We start from the raw sequence: 22981 nt of genomic DNA, 5'->3' as shown, positions 1-22981 counted from the left end.
AGAAATCTCCAATATCACATCCATGTACAATTTCTGCTGAGCTGGGTCCAGGCATTCCCTCTCCTCCTCAGAGAAGTCTATGGCCACATCCCTGAAGGTCAATGGTCCCTGAGAAGCAGCCATTTGGTCCTGGTTACTGATCCTGGTCCAGACATGTTTTCTCAGGTGACAATTGAGTCACAAAATGTGCCTTCAAAGGCATCCACACAGCCTGTTAATCAGCTCACCTCACAGCCACAGTCAGAAGGACCTAGAAATGAGGAAAAGGCCACGCCCTCCTGTCCGCTGTGAGAGGCTCCGGAGTGGGGACTTCAACAAGGACTTGAGCGCCTGCAGTGACCGTCAGCCTTCACTGCCTGGGGAGGTGGATGGAGAACATCAGCTTTAAAGCCCCAAAGATTTTCTTTAGTGTTTTTGACTGGAGCGGGCGACATAGCCAAGGCCCTGATCTCACATCTTCACTTTTCTCCCCTTCCTCTGCAAGAGGGAAGTGATGCCTGTGGCGTCAGTGTCTAAAGACCAGCACTCAGATAACCCACATGTTATTCTTAGCTTGCCCAACTAGATTCATTCCTATAAAGAAGTCGAACCTAAGAGTATGTGTGGATTTGGAGCAGAGGTTGTTCCAGAGCCCTAAAAGACTATATCCTATAAGAACAGCATAGGTTGTTTTGGATATGGCTCTTTAGATTCATAGAACAAAAATCAATTGCATTATGTGAAGCCAAAAAGGAATTTTTTAAAGAAGGACAAAAGTGGATCCTATGAATCTGAGAAGCATAGACTGGCTTCCACATACACTAAAATGAGAATCTGAAAAACCACAGAACCAAGATTGTTCTTTCTCCCCAGGCTTTCTGGTCTCCTGACTTTGCATGTCCACTTTATTTTTTTCTCTATGTATCTGTCCATTAGCTTTCACAGCTGTTCCAGGTATAGATGGGCACACTAGGCAGCTCTGTAGTTCTTGCATTTGTAAGTCCTGAGTTCAAGTGGTCAACAAAGACATACAAATGTCTGTGAATCGTCCAGCTGCCATGGTTCCAGTGGTTGAGAATTGACCTGTGAACCAGGAGATGACAGTTCAATTCCTGGTCAGGGCACATGCCCAGGTTGCAGGCTTAATCCCCAGTGTGGGGCATGCAGGAGGCAGCCAATCAATGATTCTCTCTCATCATTGATGTCTCTATCTCTCTCCCCCTTCCTCTCTGAAGATATATATACTTTTTTAAATAAAGGTCTGTGTATCTCACTTCAGATTCTTGAGAGAGAAACTCATGCCATAGTTCAAGTGGGCTGCCAGCCAGGGAATCAGTCTTGCAGTAGAAGCATGACTGTGGGTTCATGTGTAATTCTCAGAGGACATCAGGGTCTGGACGAACATCTCAGATGATGTCAACTACCAGGACCCGTGAGATATTTTCTGTCTTTTAAAAAGCTTGAGTAGAAGTGAAATGTACACTTATCCATGCTAAACCTATAAGGAATGACAAAATACCTGATTTCTTTGATTTGGGGTTTGGTTACTCTGTTCATTTCATGCCAGTCAGAATACCTGCTCTCACATTTAATTTTAAAATAATTACTTCATTGAAATTAGAAATCAAGTTAACTATTCTAAAGTAAACAGGACTTACAAATGCTAACGAAACATGTTTCAAGTTTGGGAACCACAGAGGAAAATAATAAAAGAGGATCTTGGTGTTGAAATGCCACCTCTGGGATCCACTGCGTAATGAAGGAGATCCAGGGAAAGCATAAGAGCTGCGATTCTGCTGCCCCATTAGAGCAGCCCCTTTGAGACTGACCTGCTCATAGAGATCGCCGAGAGCCTCTCTGCTGGCATTAGTGTTCTGGGCTATGTAACAGATTGCCGCAAACATAGGCATTTAAAACAACACAGCCTTATATCTTGCAGTTTCTGTGGGTCAGGAGTCTGGGTGTGAGTTAGCTGGGTTCTCTGCTCAGTGTCTTATTAGGTGGAGGTTAAAGTGTCAGCTGGGACTGTGTCTCACCTGGGACTCAGGGTCTTCTTCCAGGCTCACTGGTTGTGCAGAAATCAGTTCTTTGCAGCTATAGGACCGAGACCCTCCGCTCCGGAGTCAGCCTGCCATTCCTGGCCATGTGGCCTTTTCCAGTTTGATGGTTTGTTTCTTCAGTGTCTCTGATGCTTCGACTCTTTTGACTTCACTTAAAGGTTTCAGCGGATTAGGTCAAGCCCAGCCATGATAATCTCCCTTTTCATGAACTCAAAGTTAACTGACTAGGAACCTTAATTACAGCATCACAATTCCTAAGTCTTGGTATTATGATGTAACATAATCAAGGGTGTGACATCCTATTATATTTATAGGTCTTGCTGACACCCAGAAAGAAGGATTATACCAAACATGTACACCTGGGGCAAAAATTTGGGGAGCCAGCTCAGAATTCTGCCTGAAAGTCGCCAAGCTTTCAGATCGCACGGACCACCAGTGGTCTGCAGACCTCTGGTTGGCGACCGCTGCATTAGAATACAATGAAGACTAAAGATTAACTTGGTTCAAACTCACCTAGGCAAAAATTCACCAGTCTTTGGCCTAAAGGAGAATTGGGCTAGGGGCCTAGCTATGTTCATAAATTAAAGGAAATCCAAATAATATATGCATTCATTCCATCAGAACTGTTTTTGACTATTCATCTCTTATATTGGTCTGACTTTTTTGTTAATTTTTTCATTGATTACAGGTACTTGTATAACACATGTACTATTACATAATGCTTTATGTATCATATGCTATGCAAAGACTTTCTCCAAGTCTTCTTCTTTAATTCCACTTTCCATGTTATGTTATGCTCATTAGGGTATTTCCCCCAATGTGGCTCAGAAAAGCCAAAGTTATATGACTAGGATTATAAAGGCAGTCAGTGGCAGAACAGAGACCAAAGGTTAGGCCTTCATCTCCAAATTATGGGGGTATTTTCCTTCTTAATTCTTCCTTATGGCATCAGAGTATAATGGCTAAACGTGGCACATCATGACCAAGAGAACATTCAGCTACCCTCAGGAATGATTTCCAGGGCCACCTTCCTTTGGTACTTAACTGAGAAGAAATTGAACTCAGTTTGTGTATCCTTTCTCTAACCCTCAAATATCATCTTTAAAAGCTGAGCAGCCCAAGTCCTTGTTAGCATATCCTACTCCCACAGGGCAGCAGGCCTCTCCAAATGAACATAGTGGACAACACCTTCAATTTTATGGAGTTTCTGATTGGTCGGTTGATTTTGGGTAAGTCATGGGCTTATATCTTTGCCCTCACTCTCTGATACACTATACACTACACTACACACACACACACACACACACACACAGACACACACACACACACGCACTCACTCAGATGAGTCTATACCACCATTGCCTCTCCCCTGCTCTCTCAGCTTCTATCAGGTCATATCGATGAGTGCTCTGCAATTGCTCCAGACTTCACAGACTGATGGAAAACACTCGTGTCATCTCAGCCTCTTCTCTCAGCTTTGTGCCCTTCCAGCTATGACTGTTTGTGACATTCATTTTTCTCTGATCTGCAGAGGTCCTGGGTAGAAACACAGTGCTCTCAACCCTGAGAGGCTGGATTTCAAGTAGTGGTGGATTCTGCCTTCTGAATCCTTGTGGAATGATCAGGAATTAATGCATTTTCATATACAGGGTATATTGGATTGTCGTTCTTAGAAAGAGACAGCTGAGGGCAATCCCTGGTACATAAGCTCCTTACACCTCATTATCCCCCACCCCCACCCCCACCCCCACAGCCATAGCTGCTCCTTTCTCACTGACATTGTCAACCTTTCCACCAGCTCTTGGGTCCAGCACAGCTTCACCATCTGCTCATGTGACACCAACATTATGGCTTCCCTCCATGCATCCCCCCTAAAGGGGGCTGGAGAAGGCAACAGAGATGGCAAGTGTGCCAGCTGGCACCAGTGGTGTAAACCTAGACAGTGATGAACCGTGGCCCAGACAGGGAGGATGCTGATAGCTAATTGTGCAGTGTCATCAGTGCAACAAGGCAGACAGGCCTCTCTGCGCCTAGAAGTGGAATCAATGTGGTGTTTCTGTCCCTGCAGTAAATGCATAAGCTTTTTTTTTTTAATATATGGCACGAGAGAATATTCCATGGGAAAAAAATCAAGAACTGAATTGTTCTATTTTTGCATCTGTGCATCTCTAACTGACATCACTGGGGACTCTCTGGGCAGTTTGAGATTGCTTGAAATGACAGGGAGGGGTTCATGGCTACTCCTGGGGAAGCAAAGACAAGGGTACTCATGCCAATGCGTCTGTTCTGTCCCATAGGCTGCCCAAGTTCCCACCTACCTCTACCACCCTGAGTCTCCAAGCTTTCCTGTTCTTTGCGTCATGCCCTGCAGTTAATTGGTTCATTCACTCATTCATTCAATGCTCTCTGGATGCTGCTTTCAGGATTAAATTGGTCAGGCAGCTATTCAAAATTTCAAATTTAGACATATGCCCATTATTGTTGATTTCAGTATATTTGATGTTAAGACAATTCTAGGTCCTAAAAGTTTCTGTTCTCTTTTCTATTGAGTCCGTTTACAATTTACACCATATGTATGTGTATGTGTATGTGTATGTGTATATGTATGTTTTTGCTTTTGTTTACTTCATTTTTATCTTTCCCATTTTCCAATGAAAGTAGTAGCTTTCCTTCTTCCGTCCTTCCTTCCTTCCTTCCTTCCTTCCTTCCTCATTCATTCATGATTTCCCTGCCTCTAATATTTTATAATAAGGTAAGTCTACCTCTCACAGTTTATGGAACTTCTCATGAACAGATCTCACATCTACATCTTGCCAATTCTTCCGCCACTGCCCTTTGACTTTTCACCTCTGTCCTGAATGGAAATATTGCCTTGGCTCCCACATACCCTCTGAGAGGGTGGCCGCAGAGGCTGGGTCCCCTGCACGCCTTGCTGTGCTGTGCCTCTCAGATGGGAGCTGTGCATTATTTGCTGGAAGGTTTAGATAACAGATGTTACAAGGCAGACAGGCGAGCACACACTCACAGAGCCCGGAGCATGCCGAGCCAGGCACGCACACACGCGCCAATACCAATACCAGGAGAGCTGCGGGGTGATGGAGGGACTGTGCTCTGAGGGGCGAGCGCTGCTGCGAAGCCCTGCTAATGCCTCTGTGTGGCCATGCTGTATTTTCAGCTTGTCATCATGGCCGGGACAGTGCTGCTTGCCTACTACTTCGAATGCACTGACACTTTTCAGGTGCACATCCAAGGATTCTTCTGTCAGGACGGAGACTTAATGAAGCCTTACCCGGGGACGGAGGAAGAAAGCTTCATCACCCCTCTGGTGCTCTATTGTGTGCTGGCTGCCACCCCGACTGCTATTGTAAGTACAGAAATAGACTCCCTGCTTTGTCGTCAGATGCTAAACCACATTTCTGTCTGCCTTCTCTCCTCTTTCCTCCCTTCCTGGGCATTCAGCAGCAGCCTTATCAGGGGTGTCCTGTTTCAGCCAAAACAGAGTCAGTGGGACTCTGCATAAAAGCTCCCTGAAATAGGTCTTGTCTTTTATAAGTGGCTTTTGCTCTCTGGTATCTGAATTTAAATATGTGTGTGTGTGTGTGTGTGTGTGTGTGTGTGTGTGTGTGTGTGTGTGATAACCCAACAGGCATGGTCGGCTAATGTGTGAAGGACAGCTACTGTGCTCGTTAAAAAATATACGGTGAGTGGTGTGTATTAAGACGAGGTCTTGAATGCAAATGCTGGGGTTGAGATAAAACCTCTGGATCAGAGCAGAGTAGAATCCCCGGGGCCTGTGTCTCATGCTGTTTTGATTGAACTTCCAGAGATGAGAGCAATCGCTTGACCTGATGTTTGCTCTGATTCATTCTTGATGCTCTGGTTCTGGTCACGTTACATCACATTCAATTAAGTTGTAACTTTACCTTCATCTATTTCATTCCTGTCTCTCATGAGGCCAAAACAAAGGCCAGACAATCCTTTAGGGAGACTGTTCCAAAGCATAAAGCTCACATATCTGGATTATCTGGTAAAGTGATTTAACACTTAGACATTTTAATTTTAAAAATGACTTGGCGAGGGTTTTAAAAGAAACATTTCTGTGCCAAAACATGCTACAAAGTCAGATTGCCTGGGATGTAATCTCAGTGATCATTTCCCCACTTTTCTTCCAATAAATGCCTTCCTAACTCTGCCTCCTCCCCAAGCTGCCTTCTCCTTCTCCCTTCTTTTTTGGACAGTAATATAAATACTTGCTGGTGTGCTGAGGAATATACTGATTTCAGCTCCAGTATTGTTTTCTATGCATATTTTTGCTTGCTTTAAGATGAGAAAAGGAATAAACTTTTGAAAGGTAATGTAGACATAAGGAATCATAATGCTTTATTATTTTAATCATTTTGATAAGACTGCTGTAGGGATGAGGGTCAGCACTGATTAAACATGATGTGTCAGAGTGATTAATACAACCAGTTTTGCAATCCGACACCTAGATTCAAATGCTGGCTGTGTGACTTTGGGCAAGTCACTCTTTGCCTGCCCCCACCCCCATAAAAAATGGGGGTAATATGACAACTATTTCATAGAATTGTCTCAAGGCTTAAATCAGATGATACATAAACATGACTTAGCTCAGTGTCTGGCATATATGTACTAAGTGGTTAGAAGCAGGGGAGAAGGAACCTGTCTGGAAACCCAACCACAAAGCACCCTCCACAGTCACAACAATCTCACTTAGGGTTGTCAAGGCAAGCATATAGAAAAGGACTGGAAGATTCGCCTACCTAAAAATAAACATTTCTGTCAGAAGAAAAAGTATATAAAACCTGCAAAAAAGTTTGCAGCATGTGAGACTCAAATGTAAATATCCTTCATACTTAAAAAGATGAACTTCCCGAAGTAAAAATGGGAGAGGACAAGAATAGACAAGTAGCAAAACCATGAGTTGGCTGTGTGCATCTAAACAATTCTAAACTCACCGATTATTAAAGAAAAGTAATATTTAAAAATACAGCACTTTTCCCATAGAAAATTGACAAATGTTTTAAAGAGACATAGCCCATGTTGTTGAAGGTGCGGATGCTTTTATTCAATTCTAGTCAGATGTAAAGTGATATTTTCTTCCTGAAGAGCAGGTTGTCAGAGATGTACTAAGAGTTTTATAAACTTCAGAGCCAATCATTAATTTCATTTTCTGAATTTATGTTATGGAAATCATCAGAGTTTTAAAGAAATACAAAGATTTGTCTAAAGGGATTTTCATCTCAGCAGTAGTTTAATAGTTAAAAAAAACTTGAAACTAGCTAAATACACAATATTATAGGATTGTGTAAATATAGTATGGGTTAGCCATGTTTTTGAAACACCTTTCATAGCAATGAAACCTGTTGTGATTTATTGTTAAGATTTTTTAAAGGCTAAAAATTGAATATAGAAGGGAAACCTTTTTCCCTTCTCCAAGATAATCTAAACTTCTTTTAATTTTCTGGCTTTGTTTCCCTAGAAAAAGAAAGAGAATAGAATAAATGTTTAAACATGTCTAAAATGCTCTATGTTACTAGGCAAAAATGAGCCCTGATTGGTGAATCCCTCTGGACTCAGAGAACTATATAATTAGCCAAGGAGGTACCATGCTTTGACGTTCAAGGGCAGAGATGCCAGAAACTTGGCATGTCCATTTTGGGGCATGTCCATGAAAGCTATGCCTGTATCAGCTCCTACAGGACATGAGGCTGTTCAGCCTGGTGGGTCCTGCATCCTCTTATATACCTGTGGTCCCCTTACACCTGAGCTGTAATGTTCTGCTGGACCACGGCAAGGACACGTGCTGAAGAGGAGCATGTGATGCTGCCCTGTGGGCAAGCTATGATTCCTCCCAAGGGGACCAAGGCCACGTGTAGGATGTGGTTGTCTTATGGCTCTTAATATTTAATAGACCCTAAGAAGATACCTTGTGCGTGTTGCAAGTATAATCCCAAATGTGTACTTATATATAAAAACACTAGTAAGAAATAAAATTTACAATGATTACCTCTGAGTATTAATGGTACAGCTCATTTTTTAAATTCTCTTTAATATTTTTATAAATTTCTTTCCACTTCTGCATGAATGCATATTATTTTCAAGTCAAAAAATATATTTTAAAACAAATGGTATACTCCAGTTCTTCTGGCAATAATTATGAAATGACCACTCTTTAATAAGACTTGAAAATGGCAATTCTAAAAAGCATAGCCACACATGGTCAAAAAACAAATATAGAAAAATAGAACTAGGGCCCAGCTAGTTCTCTGTATGACTGGGCGGATATTGGCTCCACTTTTATTTTCTTCCTGAATGAGGGGCCTTGCTAGGAACCAGGGCTGATTACAGCTGATGCGTTCATGGCAGAGAGCCATGTGGCCTTTGAACCCAGCTGATGGTGCTTGATCTTCCCCAAGGTCTGAAAGTAAGCAAGCAGCATCAGGTCAAAAAGCAGAACTCTGCAGACACTCAGAGACATTGCCTGGGAGCAAGGAGCTGTGTTTCTTCTGCCCCATCCTGGGCAGGGATGGCTCATCCAAAAGCAGCCTTTACTGGGCCACGGGGACACAGATCCCAAGAGCCTAACTCAGCACAGGCCCTGCTTCAGAGTGTGCACCCTTCATTCTTCACCGTGCAGAGTGGTCCAACTCAGGTTTGATCTGACAGGTGAGGCAGGGATCCCCAGCATGGCTTTGCCTCCAGTGACTGTGTGACCTCTGGTAAGTCATGTTCCCTCCATGGGCTCACTGTCTCGTCTGTAAATAAGAGGAGGGGTTGGGCTAAATGGTCTCCAAGAGCTCTCCAGTTCTAATATTTCCTGAGAGCTAGAAAAAGAGCATTCTGATCGATAGGCTCCAAATGTCAGATTCTCGATCCCCAGGTCTCAACTTTCTTTCTGGAGTTTAATTTTACAATCCTGTACCTGATCAGGTGTTTCATAGAACTGTAGCTTTTTAGTTATGTTCTCTTTATTTATTTTTTATTCCTCCTTAAACGCATATCCTATTTTCCCTGGAGTCAAAAGCAGGCAGGGGTCCTCTGGGGTAAGGCATTCGTGTGCCACTAACTAATGGCAATGTTCAAAAAAGTAGCTCGAACTAGACCAGCCCTTGATTTTCTCTGCATTCTCAAGCACATTCCCCATAGGAACACCTAGCACCCTACACTGCACTGTGTCTCTCTGTGGACACGCATCCACAGCCCCATTTAAACTGCAGGGACGCACAAGAAAGACACGAGGGAAACGACAACGTGTTTGACCTGTCACTTCCTATTTCTCCTTTGTGCTTTGTCAAAAAAGATCAGCATCATGTTGAGGCAAGATCACATGGGAGAAACTGCACAGGGACAGGCCCTGCTGTCCCAGACCTTCAGGAACAGTTAGAGCTCGGAGGATTTATTGTGTCCAGAACCCTTTTGCTAAAAGTGGTGGCCCACACTTCCCAGAAATCTACAGGGCGCACTCGGACCAGCTTGGAAACGCTGGCTGACTACTGCCTCGGGCCTCCTCAATAAACTCAGTCCAAGGCAGAGAGCCGTTTAGATAAGAGGATTTGACTGGGCAGAGAATCTGATTTACCTTATTTGATCTCTGCTCCAGTGCCACAGGGCATGAGAAAATGGCTATTAAACCTTTTTCCTGGCCTCACAACAAACTAACAGGGGAGTATTTAGCATGGGAGCTGCAGAGCATTTGACACCCAGCCGAGCGAACGGGGACAGCCCACCATTTGCATGCAGTGTGCACGCACGCACAGCTCGGCTAGAATTTCCCAGGGAAGGAAGGCACAAGCACAGTTTGATAGAAAGGCTCAATGTGGAGGAAGTTATGAACCTTCACTTAGGGGGTGTCGGGGCTGTGAGCTCTCACAGTGAACATAAAAGCCCCAAGCACACTGTGGATCACAGAGTGGGCTCAGTAAATGCAGTCTGTGTGCGGGCTGCTGTTCACAGCTGCTGAAGCAAGGGGCCATTGTAGGACCTTGTCCTGCCTCCTCATCCGCCCCTTCCCGGCTCTGAGCATCTCATCTGTTGAAAGCCCTTTTAAGGCCTCATAATTCACATCTTTTTTCCTTTGCACGTTATCACAGGACTTTTTGTGTGTGTGTTTTTATTTGTTTGTTTTTGTTTTGTTGTTGTTGTTATTTCCCATGAGCATATTTTCTTTGTTGCTAACGTACAATTTACAATTTTTTCTGGGAAAGATTTACGTGAATTTTTAACCTATAGACACAGACAATAGGGTGGTGAAGGCCTGGGGTGGTGGATGGGGCCAGCTAGAAGGGGTTTATGGGGGTAAAAAGAGGACATGTATAATACTTTTAACAATAAAGATTTAATTTAAAAAACAATGTAAAGAAACAAATGCATTTCCCTGTGTTCAGTCCGTGAGTGCTCTCAATTCCTTTACAGATTGTTTTCTGCCCTGACATTGTTCCACAGAGAGATTTGCTTACCACCTTCGAGATAGCTCTTCTAATGGTCAGTGACCAGTGACCGTTTTAAGGAGCTTTGATCATTCTTGTCTTCAAAAGACTATTGTTTGCCGAAAAGACATGAGGATCAATTTCCTTGGTGATCATCACGCATTTTACTTTTTATTGAGAGCAGTATTTTAACTAACTCATTTGAAATTCCCATTTCTCTTGTATCCACTGTCCAGAAAAAAAGGCATAAGAGACGACTGTGCTTTAGAAATGTAGGGTATCACCTTGGAGCTACATTTTATGACCAGTGTGAATTTAAGACAGCCTTCTGAATGGGTAGATGAAGCCCCTGGATTAAGACCAGCAGGGAGGCTGCAATCAATGAAACACTTATTATCTCAGTTGCTGAACGATTTTCAAAATGCCATCCATCATCCATCCCAATGACCTTGAGCTTTGAAAAACATAAGAAGTGCCTAGAGCTGACTTCCTTTATTTACACTTAGGTGTGATGAAGCAGAAGTCAAGAGCTCTTAAAACAACCAAAACTGAGCAGTGAGAGGACCAGCCCCTCTCTGCAGACCTGGTTGGCCAGTGACACCCATCAGGAAAGATTTAAGCAGAGTATGAAGATGTTGGCAGGCAGGACTGGCAGCATAGTCTACATGTATAAAAATCTCCTATGCCCTAACCAGTTTGGCTCAGTGGATAGAGCGAAGGCCTGTGGACTGAAGGGTCCCAGGTTCAATTCCGGTCAAGGGCATGTACCTTGGTTGGGGGCACATCCCCAGTAGGGGGTGTGCAGGAGGCAGCTGATGGATGTTTCTCTCTCATCGATGTTTCTAACTCTCTATCCCTCTCCCTTCCTCTCTGTAAAAAATAAATAAAATACATATTTTTGTAAAAAGCCACCCATTAAAAAAAAAATCTCCTGTGTCACTTTTAAATAAAACCTACAGCAAAAACCATGTCTGTTCATCTTGGAAATGCTCATGCCTATGGAAGCTTCTCAGAAAGCACATTGGAAGCTTCTAAAAATCCCTGGAACTGCCCTAGCCAGTTTGGCTCCAAGGATAGAGCATCAGCCCAGGCACTAAAGGGTCCCGGGTTCAATTCCTGTCAAGGGCACATACCTCGGTTGCACCCTGGCCCTGGTCAGGGCGTGTGGGTGAGGCAACCAACCGATGTGTCTCTCTCAAAACAATGTTTCTCTTTCTGTCTCTCCCCCTCCCTTCCACTCTCTCTTAAAATCAATGGAAAAATAAACTCAGGTGAGGATTAACAAAAACATTTATAAATAAAAATCCCCTGGACTGAAAGCTCTGAAGCCACGTAGACATTAATATTGGGACATGTGGAAAGAACCCTCTCCTCTTCCTCAGAGCAAAACGCAGAGGTGGGGCTGCCAGCCTCCGCTGTCCTTCAGGAACCCAGTGGATCAGGACATCAGGAGTGTGAGGAATCAGGAGTAGGCTGCGTCTACTTTGCTTCAAGGGAAGAGAAACCTTATCACTAACATATTCTAGGCGTTAGGTCAGTAACTGGATATGTAGGTTCCACGCTGGGCCTGGAGAGCTTAACCGACCGGGGCTGAGGTTGAAGCCCGTGATGTGATTTCAGTTCCCCTTAATCAGCCTCTCTTGTCAGCTCCTACCATAAAGCAAAGATGTTGGAGCTGCAAAGGAACCTTCATGGTCTTCTAGTCCAACAGATGAGAGCCTGACAGAATGACAGATCAGAAACGGAGGCCCCAGAGAGGTTCAAGGTCAAACACCTGGTTGGAGCAATGCAGAGCTGGAGTCACACCATGGCCCCTGGCTCCCGGACCAACGCCAATGATTTTTTAAAAATCAATTCCAACAGGCATACTTACCTAGGTAGACCAGGAAGCAAAGGCAACAATCATGCTTTGAGCACTTATAGATGTTTTGACATATATTTTTTAATACTCTCAACAATTTTCTACAACAGTTATTACCCTCATGTTCAATATCATGAAAAAAAGGGGGGAAAGTGAGGGTTAAAAAGATTCAATTACTTCCCCAAAGTCACACGTCAAGAAGGAAGAGAGCCGTAATTCCAACTTCACAGCCCACAGTCACAAAACAGCACTGACTTTGACCTTGCCAATTATCAGAGCTACACCTAGCATGTGTGTGCACCTAAAACATATATTCCAGTAATTCTAGATGCCCTTTTTAATGACAACTACATACAACATGGAGTGAATCCCTGTTACAATATGAAATTATAATACATCTTACAATGTGTATTTTTTTCTGTAGACTGTTTATAATTTGAAATCTAAAAACTGTTCCCTAAATATTTTACATTTATATCACTTATTAATCACTCACCAGATCTCCTATAAAACGTTGTAAAGAAATGAAGTCTAAAAGATAGCACACCAAACTGATAAACTACAGTCTAGGGTTATTTATTTATTTGCCATTTGGGTTTCCATATTTTAAAGACAACTTTATCGAGATAGAATCGTTACCTCATTACTTTAAAGCATATTTACTGTTATCTAAATGTCTTTTGTCCCTTGGGATTATCGCAGGTATAGCTGGGGGGTGAGAAATGCACTAATGGAATCCATTTGCAGTTCATTCATTGCCAGATCTAGAGTTTGGCCTTGATGATTTCTCACCAGAGGGTGTTCTCATTTGCCATGAGTGATACGATGTTTGTCAGCTAACAATGAGAAAGGCCATAATAGGGCAGCCAGAATGGAACACATGGTGCATCCCACATGCCCCAGCTGCTCTCTGAACAGAGTGGTAGATAGAGGCAGAGTGTGTGTGGCAACGATACAGATGGATGAACCCAGCCATTGCCAAAATCAGTCATAAATCTGACACAATGTGCTAAATGGCATCCAACGTGGGCTGGAGGCCTGGCAGGAAAGGAGACCCCTTCCCCTGATCAGGAAGAATCCCCCTCTCCCTTTCTCCAAGCAGAATCAGGCCCTAGATGAGACTAAGGGATCCAGTGGATGGAGAAATAGCACCCTATGTGTGGTCAGGAAAATGAACATCCGTGAAGCCCACTCACTGGGACCGAGAGCTAGATGGTTTCCTATCAGCCTTAACTAAACACTAGGAAGAGCTTCCTAACAAAGTGTAAGATGACCCCCCCTTCCTCCCTCCCTTCCTTTCTTCCTTCCTTCCTTTTGTAAACATCCATTATCACTTAATATATTCTAGGATTAGGTCAATAACTAAATATATAGATTAGTATAGATATCCTTGCTCTGATTTTTTTTTATGCTTCATACCTCAGTTGTGGTTTGAATATTGTTGGCTATTGATAATATTTTTGTGTGTGTGTGCTGCTAATCACTTTGACATGAGAGTCTTGAGACATTTCACTTGTGGATTTATTTGAACCCCATACCCTTTTGCCTAAGTTCTATTTGGTCTATTATACCTTGAAGTGATTTTGTTTCAATTTTTTATGTACTTTAAAAATATATATTGATTGATTGATTTCAGAGAGGGAGAGAGAGATAGAAACATCAATGGTGAGAGAATCATTGATTGGCTGCCTCCTGCACACCCTCCACCGGGGATTGAGCCTGCAACCCAGGCATATGCCCTTGACTGGAATAGAATCCTGGACCCTTCAGTCCGCAGGCTGATGCTCTATCCACTGAGCCAAACTGGCCAGGGCTGTACATGTACTTTTTAACAAGAATAGGTTGTGTATAGATTTTCTCACATATCTTCTTGCCTTTTATTTTTATTTTTTATCCTCCCTTGAGGATACTTTTTCCATTGCTTTCAGAGAGAGGGAGGGAGAGATGGAAGGAAAAATAAAGAGAACCATCCATGGGAGACAGCCACATCGACTGGTTGCCTCCCACACACACCCTGACCAGGGGTGGGAGCGAACCACAAGCTAGCGATACATGCCATTGACTGGAAATCGAACCCATGACCCTTCAGTGCTCAGGCCAACGCTCTAACCACTTAACACACCAGCCAGAGCCATTTTCTTGCTTCTTTGCCCTCTTGCACGAGTAGTAGAAAGATTCAATGAATGTAGAACTTCTAGAAATTGCAGAGCTCTTTCCTATACAGTAAGAATGATTTCATCTTCTGAAATGGCTGTGGAAAGCAATGCTTTTTTTCTCTTTGTTTGTTTCACTCCCCTAATCCCCACAGATGTGTCTGTCTCCAATGTTAGGACAATTCCCTCTCCCAAACTGGTGAATGAAAAATGAATCTATAAGTAAATCTAGTTTGAAAAGACCATTTACTATGTGTTCCTTAGTCCTTGATTTTTATTTATTCTTAAGCAATACACCACTAATTGCATGTTGTCTAGTCCATATTAGGAATTTCCTGCAGTGTTCATCTTCAGAGAAATTAAGGTCAGAGGGTTCTATCCATAAGGAGATCCTCCAAAAATTCAATGTTTTATTTGTTCAACAAATATTAAGTCTACTATATACTGGTCCTGTTCTAGGTACCATACAGGGAGGGCAAAAGTTCTCCCCATAAGGACATCATAGTCCAACGAAGAGGGACATACAAACAGTAATTGTAGCTAATTGGCTAGATGTCAGGATGGAGATCTATATGTATTGTGGGAGCAATGACAAGACAGGGTCTCCCTTTTCCCAAGGGGGCCTGACAAGGCTTTGAAAAGAGCAGTGACATTTCCAGTGAGTCTGGAAAGATAAATAATAGAAATCACTTTTCTTTTTTTTTATAATCTTCCTCATTAAACCTATATTCCAAAAGACCTTCATTACTCTGACATGCTTAATTCATTCAACATTGATTAATTACCGTGTACCTTCCACTGGGTTAGGCCCCTGGGATGCAATAGAGAATAAGAGAGGCATGACATCCCGTAACAGAGAATAACAATAATAATATGTAATTATTTGCGATAAGACCTAGAAAGGAGAAACACGAGGTAAGAGATTCGTGTACAACAAGAATACCTGAGCTAGTCTGTGGAATAAAACTCCCTCAAGGAAATACTATCCCCTGTATCCGAGCATCCATGAATTTACCCCCATCTGTTCACTAAGATAAAGAAGAGCAATGCAGTTCCATCATGAACAGTCGGGACAAACAAAGCCCCATGGCGTCTTATTTTGGCAGCAATCGGTCTTGGGAGCAAAGAGGGAGGACTGGGTTTTTGAAGCCATTCAGGTATTTTTACATGACAGAGCTCATTAACTCCTTGTTAATTCCCAGGGGTGTTAGGCCCAGAATATTTCAGCACCGGCCAAGGTGATCCATGCTGGCCCATCGTTTGCCTGTCTGACCCTGACTTCTGTCTATTCCAATTGACTTCCCACCCGTTCTGACTGCCTACAGTTCTATTTCTGCTATTACTAGTCTTCCTTGTACTTTAGTGTCATATGAGTTTTTCAGTAATTAAGGCATATTGCATTTAACTTGTTTTGCTTTCTATGTTCTCATTGTTAAACACAAATTCAACAGATATTTTTCCTGAGTCACTGGTAAGTAAGAGTGTAGTGGTTAAGAGGAAGAACGCTGGAGCCTGGAGCCAGGCTCTCCTGGCTTCAAAGTTAGGGTTTGTGACTTACTAGCTATGATGACCGTGGACAAATTATTTAACCCCCATATACCTCAGGGGTCTTAGCTGCACAACCAGGTGACCGTGTCAATTTAGAGGCCACATCCTGCTTCAGACACAGTCTGGCTGTGCGTGGCCAAGTCTCCGAGACTTTCAATTTCCTCACTTGTAAAAGGAAAGGGCAAACATCGATAAACGATTCCAATTTTAAAATTCTATAGTTTAATTTCCATCACCCATGTGCCATTCACGATATTGTTATTTGTATTCATCTAAACAGATATTAATGACGGGGGAATGTAAGGCGTGGGAATTCTTAAACATTGGTGAGTTTATCTGAGACCACAGGATATACAAAGCGAAGAAGAGCATCTATCCGATCACATTCCCCTGCGGCTGTAGTTGGCAAACTGTGGCTCTCAAGCCACATGCGGCTCTTTGGCCCCTTGAGTGTGGCTCTTCCACAAAATACCACATGCCGGCGCGCACATACAGTGCGATTGAAACTTTGTGGCCCAGGCGCAGAAGTCGGTTTTTGGCCTGGGCGAGTCTGTTTTGAAGAAGTGCTGTTGATATTTGGCTCTGTTGACTAATGAGTTTGCCAACCACTGCCCTGAGGCAATGTTGAAATAAAGGATTAGGAAAATTAAAGTGGCATATGAGGTGGTGGGAAGTGTGGACTTTAGCACTCAGCTGTCCTGGGTACCTCACGTGCCAGTGTGTGTCAGTTACTTATTCTTGCTGAACTTTCGTTCTTCACTAGTACAGCAAGAGTAATAATACCTGCACTAGGGATCTTATGAACATGAAAATTGCTATGATAATGTGCCTGACACCTAGTTTTGTGTTATGTATGTATGTATGTGTGCGTGTGTGTGTATACACACACATATATATATACACATATATATCTTTATATATATCCTATATAATAAATGCAAATCGACTGAATGGCGAAACAAATAGTGGAACAATCAGTTGCTATGTCATGCACTGACCAGGGGGCAGGCGCTCAATGCAGGAGCTGCCCACAGCCCACAGGCCCCAGGCCAGCCAAGGCAAGTGCCAGCAGGGACCCCCCCAGTCACCGCACTGGTTGCCCTGCAGAGGGAGGCAACCGATGGTGGCAGTGGGGGTGGGGCGGGTGAGTGGGTGGTGCCAGGCCAGCCAAGGCAGGTGCCAGCGGGGTCTCCTGATTGCCCTGCCAGTTGCCCCACATATCGGCCCTGATCACCGGCCAGGCCTATATAATAAAACCCTAATATGTAAATCAACTGAACTGCGGAATGACCAGTGGAACGACTGGCCACTATGACACGCACTGACCACCAGGGGTAGACACAACACAGGAGCAGCCCCCTGGTGGTCAGTGTGCTCCCACAGGGGGAGTGCCGCTTAACCAGAAGTCAGGCTCACGGCTGGCGAGCGCAGTGGCTGTGGCAGGAGCCTCTACCACCTCCATGGTGGCGCTAAGGAGCAGTGATCCTGGCTTCTGGTTCACAGATCCCCAGGAGGATCGAGCCTAACCCAGCAGGTGCCTATCCCCTGAGGGGTCCTGACTGCGAGAGGGCGCAGGTCAGGCTAAGGAACCCTCGATCGGACCTGGGACCCTTCAGTCCGCAGACCGACACCCTATCCACAGAGCCAAACTGGCCAGGGCCTGACACCTAGTTTTTAATAGACAATGATAACTATTAACTTTCTTTTCTTCATTGGTGGTTCTCAGTCTTCAATTATGGCAGTGTCAGAGTTGGTGACAACTTGTCTCATGCTAGTTCCTTGTTTTAAATGGGAGTACACTGTGCTGGGAGCTATAAGCATAAGGAAGAAATATAAGATGTCGTTTCTGTCATTAGGGAGCTTACAATCTATGCAAAGGCATTATGACTTAAATTATAATACACATGTATTAGTTCAAGATAACAAGAAAGAGGAGCCAATCTTAAAGAAGGGACAGTCAACCAGTTCAGAGGAGGAGAAATATAGCTCAGAGAAACATTCAAATAGGCTTTCTCATGTCAGTAAAGGTAGGATTGCATATCACGAAGTAATAACTTATTGTGCTGTGTGCATATAGTGCCTTGTTGGGAACACTGGCTTTCCCACTTATTTCTCAGTACTGCAACTCACATATGGAGTTAAAAAAAAATTCAATCCCAGCATGAATAAACCTTGTCATAAATTCTATTACAATTCTTTATTTTAACTGATGTTTTATGGCCTTAGGATTTAATATTATAGTCTGAAAGTGATCTGAGATTAATTATTGCTTTCTCTAATACTCTCAACAAGTTCAAATGCAAACTATTCTTTAACTCTCCACCTCCCCAACGTGATATCTTTTAAAAGGATTCTGGAGCCCCAGAAGCTCTTTGTGTTGTTTGTGAATCCACTGGTCTTTTCTATCAGACAGCTCTCCAATTTGACATTTCGTACACATTCCTTCTGCAGATTTTTATTGGTGAGATATCCATGTATTTCATCAAGTCAACCCGAGAATCTCTGATTGCCCAGGAGAAAACAATTCTAACCGGAGAATGCTGTTACCTGAACCCCTTACTCCGAAGGATCGTGAGATTCATAGGTGAGTACAAGAGCGTGCTGAACTGAGTCACGCTTATGGGTAAAACCCACTAAACTTAGTAAAGACAAACCCACTGGAGCCAGGTGCTCTGAGGCTTTTAACCAAGTGCAGACACTGAGCCTGATCATAGCGCCAAGTCACATTTTTGATCCTTGAAGCGGAGAGGTACTTATTTTAATAAAAATAATGCTTTTGCTACCAAGGATGAGAAGAAACTTGGGATTCTAATAGATTTCTAGGAAGGCTAAGTTGATACACCTTGTTGCATAGTGATTTGACAATATATTTCAATGGTCTTAAAAATAACTGTTATTTTAAACCCAACATCCCACTTTGAAGTATCTGTCCAAGGGAAATTATCAGAGATATAGATAACTTTTTATGGACTAAAATTACTTTATCATAATATAAATTAGAAATATATAATAATACAATTTTTAAAAATAATGCTACCATGATAAGTTGCAACCTCCGAAAATGGTATTTGTAAGAATTATTAATGAAAGAAGAAATATTCAGGGTACAATGTTATGTGAAAAAAAAGTCAAGACACTATGAATCTGTAATTATTTCAAAATAAAAAGGATACTAGTTATATAAATGTATGTATGTGGTATGTGCATATGTATTTGTTTGTGTATGTGCATCTCAGAAAAAAATTAAGGGAAATGTGCTCAAAGTTAACTGTTGTCTCTTTTGTCTTGTAAGATAATGGGTGAATAATTTTTATTATTTTGCTTTCTGTTGTTCTGTATTTTCCAGTTTTTTATCATGAATATGTATAATTTTAAAATAAGAAAGTTAGCTAATCATTATTTTTTTAAAAAAAAGAGGGGTGGCAAAATAAAGGCTATTCAGAAAGATGGCCCTGTTCTTTAACATCATCTTCAATGTACAAAGCACTGCTGACAGTGGCACCGCAGGTCCCCAGTTCCTTGTCTTCTCTGGTCTGTGTGGCATAGACTTCAACGGATAGCCCCTCACCCCTTTCCACAGATCCAAATTCAATGTTAAATGAGAAAATGACAAGAAGAGCAAAGTCAAGGGGAAAACATTCTAATTAAGCCATCTCCTCCTGTAGATAAATGTTATTGTGTTGACCTTGACAGGGAGGATTGAATTCCTTGGATTCACAAATCCAACGATACATTTTTCCCCAAGGTTATCATTATTAGATGTCCCACCTCCCAGGCATTATGTATAAACTCTCATAACTAAACTCCTCTACCCATTCTAAACCATTGTATAACTTCTTAAATTTCATGTGCATGATGTGTGAAGGAAGGAAAGGCATTGACTGTACTAACAAATTTGACCAACATTTTACAAAAACAATGTCAAATTAGCAACACCTATTTGGATGTCTCCCTTTTCTCATTTCTTCACTCTCCTTCCCTTCCCTTATACCATTTCCTTTGGTATTGCATGACATTGAAGAACAATACAAAGTTTTAAATTCTCAAAAGATAACCACCTATATTTTGCTTTTTCAGCAGCAAAACAAAATAAAGAAGTCACATTTTCCCCAAAATTCATGAAGATAATTTGAGTTATATCCTTTTCATACACAAATATACTTGAATAAATATATTCATGTAAATATCAATTATTCAATAGTAACTTTTTAATTTAATATTGAAAAGCATTAGAATTCGCTGAGGGTTTTGGGGTTGTTTCATATAGAAGGAAATAAACTACCTTTCTCTTCCTGAATAACTACCTTTTTTTTTTTTTAGTTAAAGAAAAAAAAAAATGGATCCAAATATGCTAAGATTAGACTGTTAGCACCTAAAATAGCCTGTTACCCAGAAGCTATTTATTGTTGGCTTTTCATTTGGAATCGCATAATTGCTTTATTATTACTTCTAATAAAAACTTAATTAAATTCCAAGCAAGTCTTCTGCCATTTAGGTCAGGTCTAAGGAATTGGTAGCACTGGGCAGAATAGAAAGTCTCATGGTAAATAGTTAATTCATGTAACACTAATTAATTGCCATAAATTAAGTGTGATCTAAATGAAGCATGAATATTTTAAATGCAGTTTCAAAGGTCATAGTATTTTATGGTTATAAGAATTGATACCCTGAGACAAGCCTAATGTTAGCCTTTTCAAGCACTAGAAAATCCTTCTCAGTTTTGAAAGTCATTAAAATGTACTTTATCTGAAAAGAGACTTTACTTGATTCAATCAATCCATTTCTACTTGCATTTACTTTCTATACTTCAATTATAGAAACTTAGAAACTGATCATAATCATTCAACCTTGAGTGAATAATTTGTTGGGCATGTATTATACGTTAGGCACTGATTAGGGTATTAAAGACATATTAGTGAGCCAAATAGAAAGAGATTTGCTCCTCATTGAATTTATATTCTCGTGGGAGAAACCAGACATTAAACAAATAAGTAAATTATAGCGTTTGTTGGAAAAGTGCTATGGGGGAAAATAATAATGTAGAAAAGGGAAATAAGGAGTTTGTGGAGGCAGATATACAGTTTTAAATGGGGTGGGAGAACCTGTTTTACAGTGAGAATTGTCTAAAGGTGGCAGTGACGTCATAGGAGGACAGGGACCATCCCAGCCAACCAGGTGCCCAGTGAACTAGGCTAGCTCCATGTGCTGATGGAGGAAGCTGAGCCTGGTGGGTGCTCTAAAAGTAATTTTCAGTGCCCAGGCACCCAACTTTAGTTCTGAGACAAGAGTCTAGAGACCTTAAAAGAAAAATGTCAGGAGCAACCCAGGTGGAGATATTTCTAGACTCAGCAGCAAGAACCGGAGTTGAAGAAAAGATACATTGATCAGGTGGAAAGGCCAAGATGGATCTTAGGGGAAGTAAATGGAACCTCAGCATCCAGACTCCATGAGAAGGCAAGCCACCAGACTTTCAGACTAAGCTGTTGGTTACCTCTGCCTGGCCTGGCTCAGTGGTTGAGCATCAGCCTGTGAATCAGGAGGTCACAGTTCAGTTCCCAGTGGGGCACATGCTCAGGTTGTGGGCTCAATCACCAGTGTGGGGCCTGCAGGGCCAATCAGTGATTCTCATCATTGATGTTTCTATCTCTCTCTCCCTCTCCCTTCCTCTCTGAAATCAATCTATATATATATTTGCCCTAGCCAGTTTCGCTCAGTGGATAGAGTATCAGCCTTCAGACTGAAGGGTCCCGGGTTCAATTCTGGTCAAGGGCACATGCCAGGGTTGCAGGCTCAATCCACAGTAGGGGGCATGCAGGAGGCAGCAGATCAATGATTCTCATCATTGATGTTTCTATCTCTCTCTCCCTCTCTGAAATCAATAAAAATATATTTATTTAAAAAGATGTTTGGTACTTCCTACTACATATCAGGATTGGCCCTGTGGGTGGAGATAAGGGTGCAAGGAGGGGAGGTACGCTAAAGCTGGGAGCCTTAGTTGATCTAAAAGGCATAGCCAGGATTAGCCTCTGCTCAAGGCCCAGAAAGTGTGATGAGGCTGTTTGGGGTTACTCTGCTCAGTGCAGAGAACAAATCTCACTTCTGAATGACATTTGAGAGAAAAAGCACTGAGTTACTGTCCTCAGAGGTGGGAAGTAAAGAAGATATTCTTGTTGAGACTTTTTTTTAAAGTCACAAAAACATTATTTAATTTTATGCTCCAGGGAAGTAGAAGTATATTTGTTATTTCATTAGTAAAAATATTTGGGGGTGTTTCTAGTGGATTACTCACCATCTTTATTAAGTAGTTATCCTTCATCTTCACTTATGATGATGAATAGTTATAATATGACAAATAGAGGATTTTTTTTAATATCATGAGTAAAATACTAAATGTGTTGTTTGAAGTTGTTAGAATTATAGGGTTCTTTTCTCTTCCCTCTGTTTCAAAACTATTTTTATAATCAACTTATTTAAAATACTGAGGGCATCTACTTTCCTCAGATATAAAAATAATAACATCTATATATAGCTCACAATTTACAAAATGTTTTTATAACTATTTCTATGATTTGCATAATAAACCTGTGATATAAAGTAACTGAGGTTCAGATTAATTAATTTAAATAAAACCTATACTTAGAATTAAAACCATGTCATCAAGACAAGTAGACTGCTGTCAGTCTTGGGTGTTTTTGTGAAGCCTAGAGGAGACCAAGACCAAAGAATCTTGAACTTATGAAATTAACTGTCCAAGGAACTGATACATTTAATTCTGTCAGAAACTTCTTTTAGAAGCATAAGATAATATTTGATATCTATAGATCAATTTACACCAATGGTGTTTATATTACACTATTTAAGAAAAAAAAAGCTGATTCCTTGCCTAAGGGATGAGAAAAGTGCCTCATTCAGTGATTACAAATAGATATTCTG

At 41.8% G+C, this 22981-nt stretch overlaps 1 protein-coding gene across 1 annotated transcript in view; it reads left to right on the top strand.

Annotated features, from left to right (window-relative positions):
• PLPPR1 (phospholipid phosphatase related 1) overlaps positions 1–22981 on the top strand; it is a 107067-nt gene that overhangs the window by 65146 nt on the left and 18940 nt on the right. Inside the window, exons 2-3 of the mRNA XM_015560474.1 lie at positions 5215–5403; positions 18500–18632. Of these exons, the coding sequence (XP_015415960.1) occupies positions 5215–5403; positions 18500–18632 (322 nt within the window). The remainder of the gene's footprint in view (positions 1–5214; positions 5404–18499; positions 18633–22981) is intronic.

Source organism: Myotis davidii, unplaced genomic scaffold, assembly GCF_000327345.1.
Source record: "Myotis davidii unplaced genomic scaffold, ASM32734v1 scaffold534, whole genome shotgun sequence".
Taxonomy (NCBI): domain Eukaryota; kingdom Metazoa; phylum Chordata; class Mammalia; order Chiroptera; family Vespertilionidae; genus Myotis; species Myotis davidii.
This window is presented reverse-complemented; position numbering and strand designations above follow the sequence as displayed.